This window comes from Balaenoptera acutorostrata, chromosome 11, assembly GCF_949987535.1.
Source record: "Balaenoptera acutorostrata chromosome 11, mBalAcu1.1, whole genome shotgun sequence".
Classification (NCBI taxonomy): domain Eukaryota; kingdom Metazoa; phylum Chordata; class Mammalia; order Artiodactyla; family Balaenopteridae; genus Balaenoptera; species Balaenoptera acutorostrata.
This window is the reverse complement of record NC_080074.1, coordinates 49,859,491-49,884,683: the sequence shown is the minus strand read 5'-3', so window position 1 is coordinate 49,884,683 and position 25,193 is coordinate 49,859,491. Positions and strand designations below refer to the sequence as shown.

Sequence of the window (25,193 nt, the reverse complement as noted above, 5' to 3'; positions counted from 1 at the left end):
TTTATAATGTCTAATCCAAAATGTTCTCATTTAGCTTATTCACACAAAAAGGGGAGCAAACCATCAAGATGTAGTTTAAAAGATGCTAACTACACAATAACCAAAAAAGCTCCACCATTTATCCTTTGGCTATAAGAAGCTAGTACTAAACTAGCACTCACCAATTCTAGAATTACCCTTTTCTTCCAACCTTTCTTTAGGATCCTCAGAATTTCTCCCATATGTCAGGGTATCCCAACACTAGAACTCAAACCTCTATCAGCACAAGCCACTCCTTCCTTGTGCTTGCAGACTGCACTATTAGTACATGCTAACAGGGCAGGTCAGTCAGATAAACTAATCTTGAAAAATTAATCAATGTTGAATTGAGAGAGTAGAGGTCTGAAGGTTATAAAATAATCAAATCTATAATGCTACAATTCTATAAACTGACTTCATTAACATAAATATTTGATTTTAAAAACATTTTTAACTTTAAAGACCTTATAATAATACTAATCTTTAAGCTAGTATTTTAAAAAAAAGTAAACACACTGATAAACTATATCCTCATACATACAATTTAAGTCCCTGATACTTTTAGTGCTATTACCGCATCATACATTTTCATATTGTCGTCTCTATTACTAGGTGAAACTATTGCGAAATTAAACTGATATAGTGCCAAAGAACATGTGGGCTTCTTGAGCTTATATACTCACCTGATTTGGTATGTTTTCCTTCACATGTGTCCAAGTCCCAGCTTTATATAAATACTGGGCTGGGCTCAGAAATTTTGCTCTATATTCAGAATTCACCTTCCTAACAGAAATGAAATGAGAGTAAATATTTCACCATGTTGATCATCTAAATACCATGATATTATTCTTACAAAATACATACCCAAGCCTTTGATGTCTCCAAGGAGTAAGTTTCTTTTTAGGCGGGTTTGAGTCTTTTGATTCCATCTCTGCTTCTAATTTTAAAGGATCATCTGTTTTATTATACTAAAATGAAAATAATTTAAACTTTTTATGCTCAATTTATGTTATACATTAAAATGAAAACAAAGATGTTATTAAGTATAACTGGATACTGAATTACAATTCTGTTTTTAAAAGTAAGATTTAACTACTAAAGATAACATAGAATTCATAAAAAATCAACAAGCAAGTTTTGAAACTAGTGTATCTGGTTAGTTTCTTTAAGTATATAGCTCAGGATATGGTTTCATTTTCTAACAATAAAAATTTTAGATACTTGGCTAGGAAAAAATTTTAATTAACAAACATCTAAATAAATAAACTTTATGTTAACGACCTATTGAACACTGGTCTTACATTTGCCCTTGATATTCTAAGTTTACATTGAATTGTTACTCATTGGGACCTTCCATTTAATTACTGTAAGTTAGCACACAGCTTTACTGAATAACAATTCTTTTTTTTTTCAAGAACATCATAGGTCCAAAAAGTATATATATTATTAAACATATATATCATATATAATATATATGTATGACTTATATATATACATATATAATTTTTATATATGTATATTTATATATATATAAATCATTTTACTTTTAGTCATATAATTTTTATTCTTAGAACCCATAACATTTCAGGTATGACATTCCAGGAGATCAAAAATTAGGACTTACCCCTGATTTACCTATAATTTACAATAATTTTAACCTGATGCTGTAACTGAAACAGCTGTAATTTCACACAGAGAAGTAGGTGTTTGTATATACCAAGGTAAATCGTGTGAATTATACCTGCTATAATTTGGCATACTAAAGCTATGGTTTAAAACACATGTGTGTGGGCTTTCCTGGTGGCGCAGTGGTTGAGAATCTGCCTGCCAATGCAGGGGACACGGGTTCGAGCCCTGATCTGGGAAGATCCCACATGCCGCGAAGCAAATGGGCCCGTGAGCCACAATTACTAAGCCTGCACGTCTGGAGCCTGTGCTCCGCAACAAGAGAAGCCACGATAGTGAGAGGCCCGCGCACCGCGATGAAGAGTGGCCCCCGCTTGCCACAACTAGAGAAAGTCCTCGCACAGAAACGAAGATCCAACACAGCCATAAATAAATAAATAAATAAAATTAAAATCTACTCTCTTTAAAAAAAAAAAAAAAAATACATGTGTGTATGTGTGTTTCTATCTGATTTCCACTATTTAATTTAAAGTATGTGTTTCTATCACCACTGTAACCCCTGGAGCTCACATTACTATAAGGACAATCATTTGATATTAGACATAGCAGACTTACCTGCTGTGTTGCTAAGCATTCGCTGCATGTATTATACTTATTTAGATCTGTCTCCCCACTGACCCAAGAACTGCTTAGGGCTTAGTGTAGTTATCATTGTATTCTCAGTACCTACCTGGTGCCTGGTTTCTACCAGGTGCTTGATGAACATTTGACATTTAGTGAATAAATAAACAAATTAGTGAGCTAGCTAAAAACAAAATCTCAAATGGTGATAAGTAAAAAGAAATTTGTAAAGTTCCAAATGGTGGTAAGTAAAAGAAAATGTGGAGAGTTTCAAATCATGAGGATTTTATTTTGTTTAAAGAACTGACAAATACCTTCTTTTCAGGAGATACTGTTTCAAAATTTCCATTCTCCTTCAAATGATTTCTTCGTTTTGGTTCTTTCACTGGAGATAAACCCTTAAAATTTCTTTTGTATTCAGTTTCATGGATGACTGAGTTACCTTTGAATTGTGGAACAAATTTGCTTTTATTGTGGAAAACCTTAAAAAAAAATTACTTTAGTTTAGTTTTTTGTTAAATATATAGAACTTCTTCAATTGCTTAAAAAATTTCACGTATAAAGTTGAATCATAGGATACAAAAAAGGGAAAATTATATACGATTGTAATTTCATTTCACATATCTAATTAACATCCATTGCAACAAAAGCAAAAATAGACAAATGGGATTGCATCAAACTAAAAAAACTTCTGTACAGAAAACAATCAACAGAGTGAAGAGACAACATATTGAGTGGGAGAAAATATCTGCATTCATCTCATAAGGGGTCAGTATTTAAAATATTTAAGGAACTCAACTCAATAGCAAGAAAACAACCCAATTAAAACATGGGCAAAGAGGCATAAAAACAGACATATAGATCAGTGGAACAGAATAAGGAGTCCAGAAATAAGCTCACGTGTATATGGTCAATTAACTTATGACAAAGGAGCCAAGAACATACAATGGCGAAAGGGTCTCTTCAATAAATGGTGTTGAGAAAATTGGACAACTACACACAAAAGAATGAAAATGGACCACTGTCTTGTGCCATACATAAAAATTAACTCAAAATGGATTAAAGACTTGAACGTAAGCCCTGAAACCATAAAACTTCTAGAAGAAAACATAGGCTAAGCTCCTTGACATGGGTCTTGATGATGGTTTTTTGGATTTGATACCAAAAACAAAGGCAACCAAAGCAAAAATAAACAAGTGGGACTACATCAAACCAAGACACAATATTTGCAAATCATATATCTAATAAAGAGTTAATATTCAAAATAATAAAGAACTCATAAAACTCGATAGAAAAAAAAAAGCCATCTGATAATAAGTGGGCAAAGGAACTTTTTTCCAAAGAAGACATACAAACGGCCAACGGGTACATGAACAGGTGCTCAACATCACTAATCATCAAGGAATAAATCAACATCAGTGAGATTTCACCTCACATGTTAGAATGGCTATTATCAAAAATACAAATGGTAACAAGTGTTGGCAAGGATGCAGAGAAAAGGGAACCCCCGGTCCACTGTTGGTGGGAATGTAAATTGATATGGCCATTATGGAAAGCAGTATAGAGGGTCCTCAAAAAATTTAAAATAGATCCAGCAACCCCACTTCTAGGTATATATCCAAGGGAAATGAAATCAGTATCTCAAAAGATATCTACACTCCCATGTTCATTATAGCATTATTCATAGTAGCCAAGATATGGAATCAGTCTAAGTGTCCATGGACAGATGAATGGATAAAGAAAATGTTTTATTATTCAGCCTTAAAAAAAAAAATCCTCTCACCTACAACAACATGGATGAACCTGGAGAACATATGCTAAGTGAAATGAGCCAGGCACAGAAAGACAAATACTGCATTATATGATCCCACTTATATGTGGAATCTAAAGGAACTCATAGGGCTTCCCTGGTGGCGCAGTGGTTGAGAATCTGCCTGCTAATGCAGGGGACACGGGTTCGAGCCCTGGTCTGGGAAGATCCCACATGCCACGGAGCAGCTGGGCCCGTGAGCCACAACTACTGAGCCTGCGCGTCTGGAGCCTGTGCCCCGCAACGGGAGGGGCCGCGACAGTGAAAGGCCCGCGCATCGCGATGAGGAGCGGTCCCCGCACCGCGATGAAGAGTGGCCCCCACTTGCCGTAACCAGAGAAAGCCCTCGCACGAACCGAAGACCCAACACAGCCAAAAAATAAATAAATAAATAAATAAATAAAGTAGCTATAAAGGAACTCATAGAAGCAGCAAATAGAATGGTGGTTGCCAGGGACCAGGGGGTGGGAGAAATGGGGAGATGTTGGTCAAAGGGTACAAAGTTTCAATTATGCAGGATAAATAAGTTATGGAGATCTGAAGTACAGCATGAATATAGTTAACAATACTGTATTATGTACTTAAAATTTGCTAAAAGGATAGATCTTAAGTGTTCTCACCACACACACAAAAAAATGGTAACTATGTGAGGTGATAGATGTGTTAATTAGCTTGATTGTGGTAATCATTTCAGAATGAATACATACGTCAAAACTTCACATCGTACATCATAAATATATAATTTTTGTCAATTAGACCTCAGTAAAGCTGGAGAGAAAATCCAAAGGTCAACTTTCTCTACTCATTACTATGTTTTGAATAATAGTTATTGTAATCAAATAATGCTTAAGCCAAAAGAAATAATGAACCATATCTTTTCTCCCCCAAGTTCCCTACCCCTCTATTAGTTTGGTAATGAGAATAGTAAAATAGGCAGATTTTAATAATATGAAAATACACATTAGCTTTACAAAGCAACTCTGTTGTCAGCTCTGTCTTTCTTTCTTTTTTTCCTCCTTGACATGAATTTTTTTTCCTCCTACAACAATAAAAAATTCTTAACGTTTTGAATATCTGACATATGCATTTGCTCAGGTTTTTTCCTTTGCTTATTTTTAGCTTAAAGCAAGGAAAAAAACAGGTAATTATCATGTTTCTATTTTTAAATGTTTTTTCTTTTATCCTTAATATTTCATAATATGGTTTCCATTTCATGGTATATTACCACTGATTACAAAGAAAGCAAATAGATAAGATATGGAGTTCAAATAAGGTATATTATTGCTTCACAACGCTGAATAATACACCTTCATACAGATCACAACCAAACAGTGTATCTTTTTAAGTACAGTATAACCTCAAGGACTCTTCTGCCAAAAATTGTTCTGACTCCTTTACATATTAATATAAGACATCCTTTCAGAAAACAGGTGTCTGATAAAATAGAACGGAACAGCTCCTTTAGAAGTTCCCTATCAACAAGCTTTGAAAGTTTCTGTCACAGAGCTCTTCAATCCACAGACCTGAAAACTGATATGCTTTCAACTAACAAAGAGCACTTGCTTCCAAAAAAAATTCTCTGAAACCCTCATTAATGAAAGCAATAAAGCTAGTAGTGAAGGTATTGCTAGTGATTTATTACTTCTGATACTATAAAAAGAACATTTCTACACAATGCTTTCACTGAAGTATGCAGAAGTTGTCAACAGGGCTTTGATTTGAATCACCTCTACCTTAAAGGTAAGATATTCTACAAAAATTGAACAGTCACAATTTTTAGGTTGTAAGTAATTTTGTAGGTATACTTTCTATCCAAGAACACTTGTGAGCCAGCAAAAGAAGTACTGATTCTATTCACTAGGTTTATAAAGGGTATGTATTGATTTATGTTATTTTATGTGTCCCTAAAACGTTATATAAATTTCAGTTTTTTAAAAACTGAGTAACAAGTAAGTAAGCCTAAAGCTGCTACAATTTGTAGGATAACACTGGTACTATCTTAGTGTAAGATGACATGTTATTATTGTCTTGCTGAATCTAATTATCCTCTCGGTCCTTATGGGTGTATAAAGTATACAGGTGAGTGAGAAAGAAAAGACTAAGCTGTCATAAGCCTCTGGGGATATTCTAAATGGAAGTATTTCCTACCTAAGCCTAGGAGTATGGTTAAGAACATAAGTGAGCTAAGAACTGTCTGGAGAATTATAGTAGTAAAACAACAGAGTATATATTAGTAACGGTAGTCTAATACTAAAATTGTGTGAGGATACAATGAAACCTAATACCACATTTAGTTACCATTATAGCTTTTGAATTTATAAATATAGTTAAACTGACAATTCCTATCACTGCTCATTTGATATAAGGACAAAATTATATAGCTTGCATCACTTTCAACCTATTTTGTACTTACTAAAATAAATATCCAAAGCAGTTACACCTTTCTTAGAAGACAGAAAACATGCAATATATTAGTCAACAAAATTCAACATTTCAGAATAAAATCAATTTAACAATTTGTTAATAAATAAAAAAATTCACAGCATGCAAAAACTTACCAGTCCTCAAGTTTTCATTACCCTGTCTCATATTTAGTATATGTGATGGATCTGGCAACAATGATCATCAGTAGCCTAGGACAGTATAATATTACTACTATAAATCAGAAGTAATAGGATGATTTTAGCAAAACTCTCATTTTCACGTTTCTAGAACCTACCTTCAGGCCTTCTTAAGTATCTAATTTCTTTCAGTTCTTAGTTCTATGTAAATCTGCAACACTAGATTAGATGATATTCCAGAAAAATGTATTGCATCCATTAAACTACCTGATTGGCTGCAAAAGCTGAAGCAGTTTCTTTAGGGGTCTTCCAAACAAACTGCCTTTGATATTCAGAATTTCTCAAGACATTATGTGAAGGAACAACAGTCAGTCCAGCTTTTTTCTGTAGAAGTCTATCCAACTGTTAGGGAAAAAAAAAAGTCCCACTCAAAGTCATTAAAATATCTATTCAAACTTTTTTTTTTTTAACTGTGGTAAAAAACGTAGAACATAAAAATCAACCCTCTTAACAAATTTTTAAGTGTACAGTACGGTATCATTAACTATATGCACATCGTCATACAGAAACCTTTCTTCAATTGTTAATCTTCCTTTAAATTGTCAAACTCTTTAAAATTCCCTTAATACCGTCAAGGAATTACTGTGCATCCCAGCAAAAGATAACATTTCTCTCATCGCTTCTCAGCCTTTTGGCTAAGATCAAGTGTAGATAACATTTCTCAGTCCCTTCCTACCAATTATGCATAATTGAATATATTACTAAGAAACAACAGCACATTACCTCGTCCACAGCTTGCTTTGGGGACACCCCTTCCCCTGCCCACCAGACTTACATGTCACCTTCCTTGATTCCCATGCCCCCTGGTTTTCCAACACTTCTAAATGCCTCTCCGTGGTTCCAGTCAGCGGTGGACATGAGATGGGGAGGAAGCAGTAGAGTGGAGAAAAATGGGGAGGCAGTGAGGCATCTGCACAGGTCCCTGCAGCCTCTGCTTATGTGCTCACAGGGACCTGCCGCAGGCCAGCTGGGACATAAGAGAGCAGAACTGCAAGATCTTTTGAGATCTAGCCAGACCTCTCCTTTCTTTTGCATTTTGTCAATTGAGACTCTGTTTTTTCTGCTAGTACACAATAAGAAATTGAAAAGGGTCTAGGTATAAGTCAGCTCACCATCCCTGCCAGAGGTAATGGCCTACTCCCTTTCTCTGTCTCAACTTGATCTGTCCCTTAGGACTCAGGTGCTGATATATGATAAATAAAATCCAGAGGCAGGCTGTGCACCCAATGAAGGGATATCTTAGTAAAACCAGTACAAAATGGCAACTATTAAGAAGAGAACTAAGTCATAATAACTAAAGTCAACAGCCTCTTATCAACTCTTCTACAGACACTGGACAAGAAAACAAATAATGGAAAAACTTAAGCACAAAATGTAATATTACTGAAATGATGATGAAATTTACAAAGAATTCTACGCTTCTGAAAGGAAATACAGTGAATATACCTACCCCACCATCTACGTTTTCTGAAGGAAGCTTGGTAGAATGTTCCAGCTCCACATTTTCATTAACTGGTACATGATTTGCTACTACATCCTCCTTATTTTCCACAATATCTGAAGCCCCTTCAGCTCTGGAGTCTGCAGAGTGAGATCTGGTTCTCTTGGGAACCCTGGAGGCGTCTAGTGCAAGAACCCTTTCTTGGTTAACATCTTCTTTTTGTTCTGCTTCCTGTGGTTCTGGTGTTCTGGGGGCTTCGGGTTCTGGTGATACAACCACAACGTTCTCTGAGGTAGCTCTATTCCACTCAAGAGATTTTGAAATCTGTGGGTCATGGTGAGGGACTCTTCTTTTGGAAATAAAACTTGGCTCTTTTGTGATTCCTACAAAATATAATATACAAAAATAGCAGATACCAAAGCATCAAGCTACAAAGACAACTTTTAATCACATGTATGAGAGGAGAAATGGAATTTAAAATTCAGTTGAGATACACAATATCCTTCCAGTTACAGGATTAAAAAAAGTACAGTTTTTCAACATAATATCTTTAATTTTGCTTTAAAGAAATATTAAAAGTTTGACCATAATTTTTAAATTGGGGTCACAATGTTCGAGTTATCCTAACACAAGTGGCTAGAATCGCAACGTGATGGAGCTGGCAAGCCAGGTGGAATGTGCTGCCTCCGTTTCTAATTACTTTCCTGTGCTACTTTACAGAACAATGGGCCCTGGTGCTGTCAAAATTTGGAACTTTTCACAAAGCTTCTCTTATGTACAGCAGACCAAGATGAGAAGGGGTGAGATGTCATTATGCTGGATCTTAGTTCTACATTTGCCTTGAGTTCCTGAGAAGTAAAGAGAATGAACCCTTTTGACAAGAGCGAAGATACTATTTCTCTATATTTCTGTCTGGCAAGCAAATGTCCAAAAAACTTAACCTTCTACCCAGGTAAGAGGAGCTCTGTGGAATGACAGTCACTGAGATACTGCCCTAGTTTGGAGCCATTCTTTAAAAAGAAAGAAGACAGTACAGGGTGGGGTGGAGAAGAAAGATTAAGACTGGAAGAGAAGGGAAGGTAGACAGACAACCTGGCATTAGGTAAAACCAGAGCCCTTTAGCCTCTATCATGGATGTTCTGGCCATCAAACCCAGGGTTCTCATCCTTACAAGTCTCCCCTAGACCGTGGTCTTCAAACTGGGTGCATATATATCTGGAGGCACAGAAAGACATTCTGTGGGGGGCGGGAGCAGAAATGGGCAGCTTAAGGGAATCACTTTCCAGATCCTAACTTCCATATGTGTTACTTCCTGACAGCCTAAGGGCTGCATCTGCCATCTGTAGTTTCCTTTCTCACCACTCCCTTCATAATCACCCTCTTCCCACTTCATACAAGAAAGACACGCCTCTCAACCACCCTATGGAATAAAAAAATTGTCATAGGTGGGGAGGACAAACAAAGGAACAATTCAAGCAAGCACAACTCCTGAGGAAGAGTATTTGACAGCAAAGCAACAAAGGCAGAGATTAGAAATAACAAAAGAACAGTGCCTTATTTTATCCAGCACAACATCTTTTCTATCTACCTATCTTAGAATTAAAATTCAGGTGTAAGACAGTCATTATGTGAAATGCATATATGCATATTAACGCATTTATGTGGACCAAAAAATAAAGTCAGACTTTTTTCTCACAGAAAATAATTCTAATTTACATGATTAGTTTTCTAGTGAGGACTGACTTTACCAATTAAATGATGAACATTTACCATAAATTTAGCTCAATTGCTAGCTCCAAAATTTTAAGAAAAGACATGTAAAACATATACACAATATTCAATATGCTAGAAATCATATCTGTTGAAACTATTCATTACACTTTTGATAAAAAAGAAATTAAATATCAACTTTAAAATGTGAAGAGAGATAAGACTTTCTAAATTCTTTTAGCGGGTATGAAAGCACAAAAGCTTGAAGACCACTACCCTAGACTTCTCTCTTTAACACAGAGCAGGGCTGGTGGAAGAAGAGCAAAATGAAAAGGGAGGATTCTCCAGTGGTCCACCCTTGTCTCCTAGCACCGTGGAAAATACACTATGAGGAAAAATAAGCACAGAACGCCCAGCCAGCCTTCGGTAACACCGCTGCTGTTCTTTCCTGGCCCCCACCTCCCTTTCTGAGCGACATGGACTTCTCACTCTGCCCCTCCCCCTTACCTCCCTGTTAACAGGCCTCCCCCTAGACCGTTCCTTCCTCACAAGGTACCATACTCCGAAGTCGTTCTGCTCCCGTGGTCTCATTTCATCACCCCTACCCTCATATGTAGCTGATCTAAGCTAAAATGTTACATGGGGGCAACTATGTGGTTAACCAATGCCCCGTGTCATAATATCCCTCAAGGCCCTCAGTGGGCTAGCTACATTTTGAGAGATTTATGTTGGGATTCTTAATCTAATGGAGCCTCGAATCTGTGGAATTTCTGGTCATTCGGAGAGGATTATGAGCACCACCCTGCCCAAGATGCAGTGACACCCAGTCTTTGAAGTCAGGCTCTGGGCAAAGGATCCTGACAATTCAGAGGAATCCTAAAAGAACCACCCACTCTCGTGCACTCTTCCCTTTGTTCTCCAATCCTAATCCTGGAAACACTCTCATCTTACTAATTTCCCAGGCTTGCCACCCCACGTTTAAGTCTTTCTTTTCCTGGCTTCAAACATCTAAGATTGGAGGAACTTCTATACTACACATCTGGCACTCTCACACATGTCACAGGTTGGGCACCAAGCACTCATCTGTATATATGCACCTAGCCCTTAACAGGAACATCTCACGTCATCCCTCCTAGGAATCCTGTGCAATGGGTTTCCCAAGTCCCACTTGGTGAAACAGGCCCAATTTGCCCGAAGTCACACAGCAAATGTGGATCCAAACCCAGGTTTATTCATTCATTCAAAAATGAAGTTTAATAAACTCCAGAGTATGCCAAGGCCCTGTGCCATGTACTAGGCAGGAACAAGGTGGTGAAGACAGACAGACAGAGCCCTGCTCTCAGAGATCTTATGTTCTAGTGAGGGAGAATTAAGCAAGCAGGTTGAATGGAATCAGTCTATCTCTTTCCCCCTCTACCACACTCTGGGAAACCTTGGCCGAGGGTTCTAACTTCCCTGAGATACAGGGAGGAAGCATGTGTGATGACAAGAACATGGCCTCTGAACGCACAGGCTTTGAACAACACAGACTTGATTTCAAATCATGGTTCTGTCACTTATGAGCTGTGAACCTTGGGCAAACTGCTTAATCTATCTAAGCTTCCATTCCTCAAGACCTTGGGAGTACCCCTCCCCACGCTTGTCCACTCTCAGCTTTCATGTCTCAGCTCCAATATCACTTCAAATAAGCCTTTCCTGACCACTGATTCTAAAGTGTATTCCCTCCAACCCAACCCTCCTTCCAGTTATCTATCACGCCAGCCTACAATTTTATATAACAACCTGAAATCCCCTGGTTTATTTATTGAGTTACTTGTTTACTGTTTTCCCCACAGTTAAGGGTCTTTGTCTGGTTCAAAGTTATATCCCTAAAAGAGGGGAATAGTCATGGCCTACAGTAAACCCTCAATAAATATTTGTTAAACAAACAAGTAAGTCAACCAGGCCAACTGAACAATGCTTCACAAATTTTTAATAAATCATTTTGCAAACTTAACCCCGAGGTTTATTCAAGTTATAATGACTACTAGCTGTGCAACTTACCTAATTGATCTGATCTAAGTCCAGCCCATGGGTACCTTCTCCCCACTGAGGAATTACAGGACTCTGACAAATATGACTTTTTCCACAGAAAGTTTCTCTGGTATTCACTCAACCCCTGTAATGCAAAGTACAATTTGAGTAAAATGTAATTAATGAAAGTTGTTTTAAAGTAGACATCAGTAAAAATCATTTCTGAACCTCTAAAAAGAGTTGAAAGACTTAAGACTGATAATTAAACATAGAAGAGGTCCTTAATAATAGCTCCCAACATTGACCCAGCCCTGTGCTCACCAGTTCATAGTGTTATATCCTTTAATCCTCACAACCACTTGAGACAGATGTTACAAGGATTCTGAGGCTCAGAGCGGCTACCCTTTTGCTGGTTGTCTGATTCCAAAGCCTGAGGCCTTGTCTGATAATGGGTGGCAATCTAAATCCTCATCACTATAATTATCTTAACTAACGAAGTTCTCACCAAGTACACAATATAATATAGTATGCCTAATCCCTTTTGAAGTTTTGTAAAGTCAACCAAGAACAGACAAATTCCCTCCCATTCTGGATGCAAACCCTCAAGATAAAAGAAGACAGTCAGGGCTTGTGGAACACTGTGGTCAACTGTTATGTTGAAGGGTGCTTGACCATGACAGCTACCAGCTACCTGGAACTATTAACAAACCTTAAACAAATGCACAATTATGAAGAATGTGTATTTCTTATACCCTGTCTTTATCTTGTCAGGGTCCCATTTCTCAAGCCTTTAAAAGACATAACACACTTTAAAGTTTTAAAGGGAAGGGGTGTTAAATGCTAAGCTGTGATGGGGTCCACAGGTGTCCCAATCTGAAGCCGCCGTAGTTCCCATTATAAAGTGCCCTCCATCTACACGCCTCTGAGCTCTCCCCGCCCCCCCCCCCACAAATAAATCCACCTCAAACCATCTAACTATTCCACTCGGCAACTCGGAAGTGAGTGTGAGCGGAGAGGGGGCTAGGTAAGAGAAAAAGAGCAGCATCCTCTAGGATGGTGACAGGCAGGATCGGGAGCTGACAGGCTCAGCAGGGCCGAGGGGCGCGGCCCAGAAAGCCAGTGAGGCTCCGGCGCCCTGCACCCGCCTTGTCCGAGCTCCCCCCATCAGGCTTCGGCCCCCGGGGACCCCGGCCTCACCTTGAAGCGCACCGGCATGTCGCCCGGCGCTGGAGCCCCAGCCACTCCGACAGTTAACGGGACAAAAAGCCCGGAGGGGGCGGGGCGACAACAGGAGGTTCCCTAGCAAAAGCCTCGGCCCGGCGTCCCCGACTACGCGCCGGCGCACTCCGCGCTTGCCTCCTTGAGCCGTGTCGCTCTGCCTTTCCCCGCCCATTCTGAAGCCTAAAAACCAATAGAGACTCGGAGAGGCCCGCACCGTCGTTAAGATTCGACCAATCAGTGCTGGAAAGGAGAACGCCCGCCTCCCCAGCCAAATCCCGGGGATTGAGAGAGATGGCGGGCGGAAGGCCGGCCAATGAGGCTCCCGGGCCCGGAGTGGGCGGGGCCCCGCGGGAGCTTCGTCCTGAGGAGAGCTCGACGGTGTCTGCTTTGTCGGATCCTGCGCAACAATGGGTTTGCGTGCCGCTGGGATTCGTGAGTCGCCGGCCTCGCTGGAACCAGGTTCTTGACGTCATAAAACAGGAAGGTGTGTTTTTAGTTCCAACATGTATGACAGAACGGAATGTTTCTTTGTATGAAATGAAAATATTCAGGTCTGTTCTTTCGAATATCAATTCCTGCCACCGACAACCGTGCTACATTATTCACTGTCACGTCAAAAGGGAGAGGCCAGGAAATAAATATGGCTTAGGCAGGCCAAAAAACTTTTTTTTACTGAATCTTGAAAGACAAACTGCTGACTTCCCAGTGATGTTCTTGCCTTCCACAAACCCCCCCTCCCCCGCCTCCGCCCAAAAAGATGTACATGTAGCTCCTAGATTAGGAAACATTCGTTAATGATGCTTGTGAGTCTCAGCTTCCAAAGCTTCAGCCTTGTCTCTCCTCTCACCCTTTTTAAAAAATAAAATTCCACTTGATTTTTACAGATTTTTGCCATCATCAGTATTTCTTGAGATCCTACCGTTGACAGAACACTGTGACCCTGGCGATGGAAAAGTCATAAATTGTCCAGATAGTTCTCTAATATGCTTGGGGAGAATGAACATATATTTATTCAGTACTATTGTACAATGTATCATGTGCTGAATTTCCAAATGAGAAATTATATTTATATTCGTATATAAATGAGAAATTATATTTATATTTGTATATAAATGATATACGAATTGGAGGAAGGAGTCATCCCCAAGGGCAGAGATGTTTAGAAAAAGCCTCAGGAAGAAATATTCAGACTTAGCCTTGAAGTTTAGAAGAACTGAAATAAGTAAAGAGGAAAATGGGACAATCAAAGGGCAGATGTCTGAATGGAATGCTGCCAGGCTTTTTCCAGAACAATGAATGCAGTTTCATTTTACTTTTGTCATTTGTTGACTAAAGAAAAGGATACCCTCTTTTAAACTTTCAAATATTAATTTTAATCCTTTCTGCAGAGGCTTGTCTTCTGAATCCTAATTGATGTCTCTGTTCTTCTTCATCATCACTGAGATACTTAAAATTTCATTTGAAGGAGCCACCTGATATATGAAACAAAGAGAATATTAAATTAGTCCCTATGCAGCCATGCATCCAGAGGGCCCTTGATAAATGTTAATTGGTGATGACAGCATCTCTGTCATGTAAATTAAGAATGGCACAAACAAGACACAGTGGAACATAAAACAAAACTCCTCTGCAGGAAAGCAGCCCAGATCTTACAGGATAGGAAAGACACAGATCTGGTTGTACACAAAGCTTTGTTACCACATAATGCTAAGGTGAAATCAGTAAAAGTAAGTATGTGGAATGTAGCCTGTCTGCCAAACAAGGGCAGTGATAACTATAGTCGAGCTCTGCTGAGCAGGGAACAAGTGACAAGAAAACCAAACAGCAGATGGTAAAAAATGACTTAGTCACAACCTGAGTTTGCTGAGATGTGTTATAAGGACTCAAGGAAGAAGAATAGTTTACTTTGTTATTTTTAAGAAAAGCCTACTTCAGTTTATGAGCCAAAGATGTAGAAATGAAAAAAGCGACAAGGTTGGTGAAGGAGAGTTTTGTGGCCTGTGTTTTACCAGCTCCTAACTCTCTCCACTACTGTAGGCAGCAGACCCGGTACCCCACAAATTTCCACCCAAGTGTTCTGGAGAGTCCCTAGGAAGTGTCTCACACGTGCTTACAGCTACCACATATAGTTTGCCCAGCAGCACTGCCACTTCTGCCAATAGCCACACATCTCTAGGTGTCACTCTTCTTGCTGGCCACCAACATTTACTGTGGCCTGAGTTACCATGGGCGCAGCATGGAACATCCTCGGGCTGCTCAACCCTGGCGGGAATCTGTGGCAAAGCACCTCCGTACATATTTTGTGTTACCCTCTATCGAATGAGTACCAAAGTGTCTTACAGAGCTTTTCCACTTGTATTTTAGCCTTCCTTCTCTCCAAAGGACTCAAAGTGAAGTCCACTGGGTCTAGGCCAGAAAGTAATTCCTCAAATGATGGATCAAATTCCGTGAGATGAGGGTGTCACAACTGGCTCCCTCTTCCCTTTCTTGATTTCTCTGTTTCTCATGCAAATAGATTTCTGTTTATTGCCTGTGAGAGACTAAACTGATCCAACCTCTATAAAAGGCAATTTGGCAGTGCTTTTCACCCAGCAATTCCACTTTTGTAAGTTATCTTACAGATACACATGCCCATATGTGAAAAGCCAATTCATTTAATGTTGTTGACTGCATTGTTTATAGTAACAAAAGTTGGAAGCAACTTAAGTGTCCATCTGCAGGGTACTAGTTAAATACATGATGGTTCCTCCAGGGACCAGAGCAGGAACAGGCGGTGCAGCAGGTCCAGACGGCAGTGCAGGCTGCTCTGTTCCTTCGGGCTTTCTGACCCAGCAGATGTCAAGTACACACTATATCCGTCAGGGTGCGGTAGGGAAAACAGAAACTACCAGAAGCATTTCAACGGAGAAAACTTAATATGAGCTATTGGTTAGCTGTTGGAGAACTTTAAAAAGCTAAATGGAGAAAGAGAGCATAGTAATTCCAAGAAGCGGCTCGTACCCTGGGTCTGGAAGAACAGAGGGAACATGTTGAGGTTACTCGAGCACAGCTCCAGGCTGGCTGGAGACACCTCATGGGAGTTGGTCAGACCTCTGAGAAGGAGTCACTGCCTAGTGGTGCTGGTGCCTCTGAGGGGACAAAATGAGGCTGCCCCAAAAAAAAGAAAAGGGAGGCGGAAGGGAAGGGAATGAGGAGACTGCAACCAGCTGGCACCATGGAGGTAAAGGTCATCGTTAAGGGGCTGCAGAGAGGAAAAGCTAGTAAAAGAGAGCATTCCTGTCTCTAGTGTCTGTCTTAGCACACCTAACAGGGAGCTAGCAGGATCCAAGGGGTCTGCAGATTCCAAAGGGTGAGATTAGAATTGAGACAATAGCTTATTAACTTGAACGCCCCCATGCAACCCTTAAAAAGAAAGAAGCATTTTCTTGAGCTAACGTGGAATGATTCCCCCCTCTCCACCTGCCAAAAAAAAAGGCAAGTTGTAGAAGAGCTTGTGTAGTATACCGTCAGCTGGGATAAAAGAAAGACAAAAAAAAGAAAAATGATGTCATGATGGCATCATTCACAGACAGTTTTTCCCTCATGAGTCTAACTACATTAGCAGCAGCTATGAAGATGAGCATTTTATTCATAGTTTCTAATACATGGAAAATTTGTGGTATTGATAGTTATCATTAAGGCTGACCTCCTATTTAAAATAACGCTTTCCATTGACCCTTTCTAGAGTCACTTAGATTTATATGTATCCCAATAGGGCTGTTGCTTCTTTTAGAGACAAAAACATATCAAAATCGTTTAAAGCAACTTTTATTTGTACTTGAAGTGTAAATATACTACTCACTCTATTAAAAACAGGAAGTCGATCACTTCACAAATCTAACAATCTCCCATCATTTTCTCAGTAAGAATTGAAAGATTGGAGAATTTGCATTTGCCTGTAACTATATTTTTGTTTAACAAACAAAAATATGTTATCTATAAGCAAAACACTTATACAGATAACGGAGTTGAAGAAAGAAGATACAGTGAGTAAGACACAGCCTCTGCCTTCAAATGTGATTGCAATCAAATGAGGGAACAGACGCGTACACAAAGAACACAGGAAATGATAGAGAGAAGGAAGCAAAGAGGGGGCTAAATGTGAGCACCCTGGTATTCTGAAGATGCTTTTAAATCTAGAGCCAGCAAGTTTGATCTAAGCCTGGGGACTAAAGAGCAGACAGGATAAGGCAGCTGCTTTTAAATTCCATCCTGGGAAACACCTGACCTAGGTGACTTTTCACTTTCTCTTTTGTTATGCCCCCAGGTAGCTGAATCCAGGCCAGAGATCCGGAAGATTTTAACTAACACTGGCTCAAGATTCTTTCCCCAAAAGGTAAATTACTTGCTGTCTGTTGTCTCTCTTTTTTTCCCTTACTGCTTCAGAAATAAGAGTAAAGCTGTTTTAGAAATCACCGTTTTAGCAACATGGTGATACGTCATCCTTGCATTTGCATGTGTATAATTTACTCTGAAATACCTTACAAGGTAACTGAAATTCCAGTTTCCAGGCTCAGCAATGCTCTGGCACTTGTAACTTCCCCTCAGGTCACACTTACATGGGCTTCCCTTGGTAAATCTTGAGTTCAGCCTTTGCCAAAAAGCAATCAGTCTGACCACTGCTTTCTTTGGCGTTTTTCCATAGGTAATAACTGCCTTTTCCTCATATGAATGAATTTCTGATTGCACAACTGAAAAAAAAAAAGTGAAAAAATTAAGTCAATGGATTCTGTCTTGGAAGCAAAATTGCTGGTATTTCACATTAATGTCAGTAAGAAACAAATAAACAGGGTCTGTGATTAAGACTTACCAATGAGCCAAGTGCAGTTTGCCCTCCAGACTTTTAGCCCCCATGCCTTTGTTGACAAAGAAGTGTCTGGCTTTTGAATCAGTGGGGCACGTTTTGGAGGGACTCCAGCTTCTCCTGACAACACAGACTTTTGTGTATGTGTGAGGCTGCGGGACTCCTTGCCATACAAGGCTATAGTGAGTAAAGTAATTCTCAGTAAGGCATAAACCACTGCAAGCCTTACATACCGTAATAATGTTGTGCCTCCACGGAACAAGACACAGAACAAAATTGGGGGCACAAGATTCCTTTCATTTTAAGGCCTTCACTGTTGAAGATTCTATTATCTAAGAATTACCTTCCCTTTTCTTCACTGAATATTCATCATCTTAAATCACCATCCCTACAGATTTTTCTAGAGTTGCTAACTCGGCAGATTTGGAAGCTTTAATTCTCTGACCACTTAAAACCAGCTGTCATGTCTTAAGGTCAGATCAGAGGACGCTACCCACCTGCCTTCCTAAGAACCTTGTAAATATCTACTCTATGCCAAAATAAATTTCGAAATGTTCTTTTATCACATAGTTGTGTATATACACCTTAATAACTGTGGATCAAGACCATATAGCTCTTATTATTCCTTCTGAAATCACTGTTTTTTCCATTAGCATTGCTATATCAAATATCATAAGGGACCAAGAATTTTTCAGAACATAAATCAGTTTTCCTCTCCTTAGTGACTTATAATTGTTGGTTCCCTTAAGAAATTTTTATTTGAGTTTTGCTGAAGCAATGAGTTCATAAAATCTTAGTACTACGTTGTTCATCCTTTACTCTCAACTTCTGTTAATTGAATTAATGATGTTTGACAGTGTAGAGAGTGATATGCCCAATTGTGAAATACACTGAATGTATGAATTTAAAGAAGTTCTTTTCAGTATCATTGAGCATATACCTATGAAATAAGTTTTAGGAATAATGCCCGTTTTAGTTAATCATAGCTGTGGCAGATACTGAGGCTGACTCATTCCAAATCCATTCCAACCTCCTCATGTCCTGCAGAAGCTAGGAAGCTAAAAATCCCTTTGACCCTAGATGCCTTTGCAGCTGAAGTTCAGGTGTAACCTACATTCTGATGACAAGAAACACTTACATAAAATGAATTAGATGGAAGAAAATGAATTAGACAGAAGAAAGGCAAAGCACAGGCATCTACCATGATGGTATAAATCATGGCAATAACAGCAGCAGCCTGGTTCTGAGTTAGCAGCTTCCTAATTACAGGAGAAGTGACAGGGTTCTGGAACCAGAGCTTGTAACAGTGGCTTGTCAACTTAGCAGGGAGTTTCCTGGTTTTACAACTTCATGACTTAAGTGACTCTGTCATGTGACATGGCCCCAGAGTCTACTTCTTCAGACTTCCCAGTGGTTCTGTAAGCTACTCGTATCAATCATCTATTGCCACAATAATGCTCTATAACAAACATTCCTAAATGCAGCAGCTTAAAACAGTAACCATTATTATTGCATGAATCTCTTGGTCAGCTGGCCAGTTCTACTGGTCCAGGTTGAGTTTGGCTGATCTGACTGAGCTTGCGCATGTATTTGTGGTCAGCTGATGGGTTAACTAGAGGCTGACTGGTCTCAGATGGCCTCAGCTAGGGCAACTCATCCGTGTTCCATGTGGGCCCTCATCTTCCAGCAAGCTAGCCGGGAGAGAGTTCCAAGAGGAAGAGCAAGGTGTGCAAGGCCTCTTGGGGATTAGGTTTAGAAACAGCACACCATTTCTACCACATTCCATAGGCCAAAGCAAGAGTCAAGGGGTAAGGAAATAGACTCAATCCCTTGATGTGAGGAGTTACAAAGTCACATGGTAAAAGAGGAATGAAAAATTGGGGCCATTATTGCAATAAATCTGCCTCAACACTGAATACTCTGAAAACACCCTTTCTGTTTTGAATTGCTAGAGTAAATTATGTTCTCTGCAGTTTAACTCTGACTTGCACAGTGGTGGGTTAGACACTCTCATTTATCTCCAGTCCCTCTTAAAACTCTAAAAAATGACAATAAATGAGGAAAACAGGTACAAACTTGTAAGGTCAAAGAGAAAGGCAGAGGCAACAATGGCAAAATAGAGATAGCAACACATACTGGCCATATGGAGAGCAGTCTGTGGCAGACTGGGTTCTCTGGGAAGCAGACTCCGGGATGTAGTTGCACGTGCTGAATGTTTATTAGTGAGGGCCCTGGGGGTCCATACCTGTGGGGGGAGAGCAAGGGAGCAGGAGTGAGCAGAAGTCAAGTTGCAAGGCAGGCCTGACCACAGCCTCAGGCAACCTCCTGGGGAGTCTAGAATTAACATGGCCTGTCAGAGTTTTCCTGCGTTGGGCCATAATAGGCTTCCCTAGGAAGGGCATGGCCTTGGGCAAGGTGGCTGTCTGCAGTAAAGGTGATGCCTAAGGGGGATGATAGCAGAGAGCACAGCCAGTAGCAGCAGGATTTGGACAACGCATCATTGTAAGCATCTTCCTACTACGCAGTCAGTGTTCCCAACTCATAGCATATATTTGAAGCCATAGACCAAAAAACCTCTGTTCCCATTGGGAGCTAGTCTCAGTGCAACTATTAGAGTCTTAGTCCCCAAACCTTCAGGAGTGAAGATGGGTACCTGTCAGCACGAGTACCCTACATTTCAGGCACTAGGCCTGAATTTCGCTGTGCCCTTTCATTCCCTCTGCTGATCTCCTCAACATTACCGTGTGGCATGGTGTTATAATGGGCCTCTGCAGAAGACCATCCATAGCCTTGTATTTCCAAAGATTCTGGTAGAGTTGTTGCCAAGCAAACAATTAGGAAAGCTGGATCCAAGGGCCAGCAGGACATCCTGCTGATGGGAATTGGACAAAAGGCAAAAGAAGGATGGGAATCGGAGCTGAGAGGAGCACAGGAACCCCTGCTCTAGAAGGGAGCAAGGAAAACAGAAACTGGACCTGAGGATCTGGGCCCAGAACTTGTCTTTCTACCTATAGGTGTCTAAAACACAGTATTAAGGAAAATTATCAATACTGGTGAGCCAAAAAGAGAAAAAATACTGGCTCCCTAAAATTAATTCCAATTAAAGTCATTTATAAATTGGCTACTACCATACATGTCATAAAGTGTGTGCTCAATAAATTAATTGGAAAGCAAAACTCTGCAATTATTGAAATACGGATGGTCATTAGGGTTTGTTACTACTTCCTTGTGATCCAAGGCTCACACCATAGCATGAGAGAACACATGAGCCAGAGGGCAGCTTCATTCTCTTCTGATGAGAGAAAACTCTGTGGAACAAATCCATGTTTCAAACAAATGTTCTTTTTACAATATAAGCCACTTTTTTATTATAGTTGTGCTGTTCTCTTGATCATGGGCTTTTATTGTTAAGAAAGTAAGTGTCCGTTTCCAATATGTGTTTCATCTTAGCCAAATGCAGTAAGGTATGTGCAAACACTTTGTGAATTGAAAAGTGTTAATAGAAGCCTGAGCAGTTCTTGTTATTAGGTATTAAGAATGGTCTCCTTTTATACGACTCCTCATATTTGCTGTTCCTAAACAGTGGAACTCACGTGGTTTAACAATCTTTTTTCTTTTCTTATTGAGGTATAATTGACATATAACATTATATTAGTTTCAAGTGCACAACATAGTGATTTGATATTTGTATATACTGCAAGACAATCACCACAATAAGTTAACATCTATTCCCATACATACTTACAAAAATTATTTTCTTTTGATGAGGACTTTTAAGATCTCTTATCAGCTTTCAAATTGCAATATAGTATTATCAATTATAGTTGTCATACTGTACATTACATCCCCATGACTTACTTATTTTATAACTGGAAGTTTGTACCTTTGCCCCCCTTCACCCATTTCTTTTTTTTTCTTTTAATTAATTAATTTATTTATTTATTATTTTTGGCTGTGTTGCGTCTTTGTTGCTGCACGCGGGCTTCTCTAGTTGCAGCAAGTGGGGGCTACTCTTCATTGTGGTGCGTGGGCTTCTCATTGCAGTGGCTTCTCTTGTTGCGGAGCACAGGCTCTAGGTGCGCGGGCTTCAGTAGTTGTGGCTCGCGGGATCAGTAGTTGTGGCTTGCAGGCTCTAGAGTGCAGGCTCAGTAGTCATGGCACACAGGCTTAGTTGTTCTGCGGCATGTGGAATCTTCCTGGACCAGGGCTCAAACCCATGTCCCCTGCATTGGCAGGTGGATTCTTAACCACTGCGCCACCAGGGAAGTCCCACCCATTTCTAACATCATTAATCTGTTAGTCTCAAGTTTATTATGAACAATACCTTTTCTGATTAGTGTTATTATTGTCTAATATTTATTGAGTGCTTGCTACATCTCTTAGGACTGTATATACTATATCAGAATGGTTCTGTCAGGAAAACAGAGCCACTGTAAGTGGTATAGGAAGTGTAAATGGTATATGCAATGTGGCAAAGGAAGGGAATACATATGGGGAAGGAAAGATCCTGTAGGAATTTTAAAAGGAGAGAATCAATAGCTTTTACTTTAGTTGTGAAGAGAGGACTATTGGATTGTCAAGTCTCAGGGTTGGAAATGGTCCTTAAAATCTGGTCACTAGTCTGGCCCTTGAGATAGATATATTGCATTGATGAGAATGAACTTGAACATGCAATTTCGCCCCACTAAATTTATTTAGCAAAGAAATACATGTGATATCTCCAATTGTATGTCTTTAAGGCATCTTAATATTAGTCAATCCAAATGACCCCTAATTTCTCACCCTTGCATCTAAGAGTTTCCCCCTCCATCCTTTTAGTTGTTTAGGCTAAAAACCTTGGCTTCATCCTTAACTTTTCTGTTTCTTTTACATTTGGCATCCAATTCATCAGCAAGTCTTGTCCGATATGTATTCAAGGTTTATCAATAATCGGATCATTTCTCACTATCTCCACTGATACTATACTAACTCTAAGCCACCGATAATGTTTGCCTGAACTGGTATGGTCTCCTGGCTCCCACCCTTGGCCCCGTACAGTCTGTTTGCCCTCACTGGGGCTCTGCACATTCCCCGTGCTCGACTTCTCAGGGTGGGCCTCCCCCAGGATGCATTCTTGGCCATCTGCTCTCCTATCTGCCTGCCTTCTTCAGAAAGCTAATCCATTTCCATAACTGCAGTTAACACCTCTGTGCTGATGACTCCCAACTGTTGTTTTCAGTCTTCACTTCCGGTCAGAGTTTGGACTTCCTGAGAGTACTAAGCACAGTGGTGGTCTAGCACAAGCACTGGAATCAGATGGCTTGGGTTTAAATCCCAGTCAACTCTATAAGCTGCATTAACTGTTTAACCTCTTGTCCTTCATAAAATGGGAATAACTATCTCAAACAGTTTCCATGAGGATTAAATGAGTTTATATGTGTAAACACATAGTGCCTGGCACATAGTAAATAATAAGCATTAGCTATCATTATTGGAGGTCATACTGTCACTGCCAGCTATATTTATACAACACCAGACTCCTCATTTGCTTCTCTCCTCCTTTAATCAGTTCTCCTCCAGTTTTCTATGGGGTCTCTAATTCTCAGACCCACTGATTTGAACATTTGAAATAATCTTTGACTTACCCTCTACTTAATTTCCTTTATCCAGTCAGTGACAGACAGGCCTTGCTAACTTGCCTGACTTTTCCTCAAAATGCCACTTACTCCTTTTCGTTCCTCTCCCTCCCTCTGCCATGCCCCGGACTGGCCCCCATCCCCTCGCACTGCCACAGCCAGGGCAGCCGCCTCCTCAGTAGTCTCCACGGGCTCAGCCCCAACCCCCGAGCCCTGGAAATCTTCTCAGAGTCTCTGTCTGTTGTTCTGTCCTTCACTCAGGACCTTGCTGTTCTCCTCTGTTTCCACTTCCGTAAGGTGGAGAGTCCTCTAAGTAGAGAGAACTGTCTAGAACTTCCAGAATGAAGCTCCATTCTGTACAATCTTATTTCCTTCCACTCTTCTGCTTTGCCAGCTCTTTTGCCCACTGCCCCAAGACCATCTCACACTCTTTCTGGCCTCTGCTTTCTTGCATGTTGTCCTCATCTGGAATGCCCTCCTCACTTTACTTCATCCAACTCAGTTCTACCTGTTCTTCAGCCCAGCCCAAACTCAACCCTCTCCCTGAAGAGCGTAAACCCATTTAATCTCATTCTTTGTGTTATTGCAGGACCTGAAACCAGCATTTGATTCGGATTACATATTGTAGCATATTACTCCATGTATGAAGTATATAAATATGTCATATTTTGTGTGTATTAGATAAGAACCTGGAAGGCTGTAATGTTTCCTAAACTTCAGTGTTCCTGCTCCACCTCTTCCCTACCATACACATAGGGAAGACATAAGTAAATGGTAAAGATTGAGAAAACCTTGATGATAATATAAAATAATAGTAATAATAATACACATTATATGCCAAGTACTCATCTAAGGAGTTTTACATTTATTCGTTTGTTTAATCTTCACAATAATTTTATAAAGTAGAAATATTATTACCCCCTTTTTACAACCGAGGAAACTGAGGCACAGAGAGATTAAGTAACTTGCCCATGATTGATTGCTGACCCAGAGTAATCTTCACATATGGAGGTATGTGAAAGAATGCAAAATATAATCTAGGAAGACTATATTGTAGAAAATACATTGAATACCCAAGGAAAAGAAATCCTAGGATTCATCCTCACTTCAGTTATACAAAATATAATAACTGCATTTCTGGGTTGTGAAGGGAAAGTAATAAATAGGGATCACTTTAAAAAAAAAAAAAAGATGCAATTTGTCTTCTCTTTATTTCTCTGATTCTAAATGAATCACAGAGATGACCTGAAAAAACATCTCATCCCACCTTCCACCTCCCCACTCCCATTTTATAAGTGAGGTCACTAGGATTGCTTTGAGAGCTCACCCAACCAAAACCATCAGTCGTTATGAAATAAGCATCTGTGTAAATTGGCAGTTGCCGTGCCCTAGAAGGAGGCTCATGTTCCGTGGCATGCTCTGAAAGTCACATACGCTCTTCTTTATCTTGCCACAAGGAACAGTTTGGATAGATACAAATGATGAAGGGCTGTATTAACTTGTGTCTGTTTGAAAACCAGTTAAGTATTCCCCGCAAATAACAACTCATCCACACCTACCTGAACTCTAGGTCTTCACTCTTCAGAAGAGAGTGCAGTAGGGCCAAGTGGTCCCTCCATGGCTGGCCAAACAGCCTGCCCTCTTAACACTGAAA

General features: G+C 39.9%; 1 protein-coding gene and 1 long non-coding RNA gene across 4 annotated transcripts in view; one reads left to right on the top strand and one right to left on the bottom strand.

The window, feature by feature from the left end:
• MDM1 (Mdm1 nuclear protein) overlaps positions 1-13,190 on the bottom strand; it is a 29,364-nt gene extending 16,174 nt beyond the window's left edge. For 2 of the 3 annotated variants that reach the window (XM_007195050.2, XM_007195051.2), the window contains exons 1-7: positions 13,058-13,190; positions 11,891-12,005; positions 8,147-8,520; positions 6,904-7,038; positions 2,580-2,747; positions 883-986; positions 702-801 (exon numbers count right to left, since the gene is read on the bottom strand). In XM_007195050.2, the coding sequence (XP_007195112.1) occupies positions 702-801; positions 883-986; positions 2,580-2,747; positions 6,904-7,038; positions 8,147-8,520; positions 11,891-12,005; positions 13,058-13,075 (1,014 nt within the window). In that variant the 5' untranslated portion in view covers positions 13,076-13,190. Of the gene's footprint in view, positions 1-701; positions 802-882; positions 987-2,579; positions 2,748-6,903; positions 7,039-8,146; positions 8,521-8,908; positions 8,986-11,890; positions 12,006-13,057 lie in introns of those variants that run through there. The other variant, XM_028162016.2, reaches the window with a different exon arrangement.
• A 264-nt stretch (positions 13,191-13,454) lies between these two features.
• LOC130709273 (uncharacterized) overlaps positions 13,455-25,193 on the top strand; it is a 110,002-nt gene continuing 98,263 nt past the window's right edge. Inside the window, exons 1-2 of the long non-coding RNA XR_009009793.1 lie at positions 13,455-13,565; positions 17,388-17,456. This is a non-coding gene — a long non-coding RNA (uncharacterized LOC130709273). The remainder of the gene's footprint in view (positions 13,566-17,387; positions 17,457-25,193) is intronic.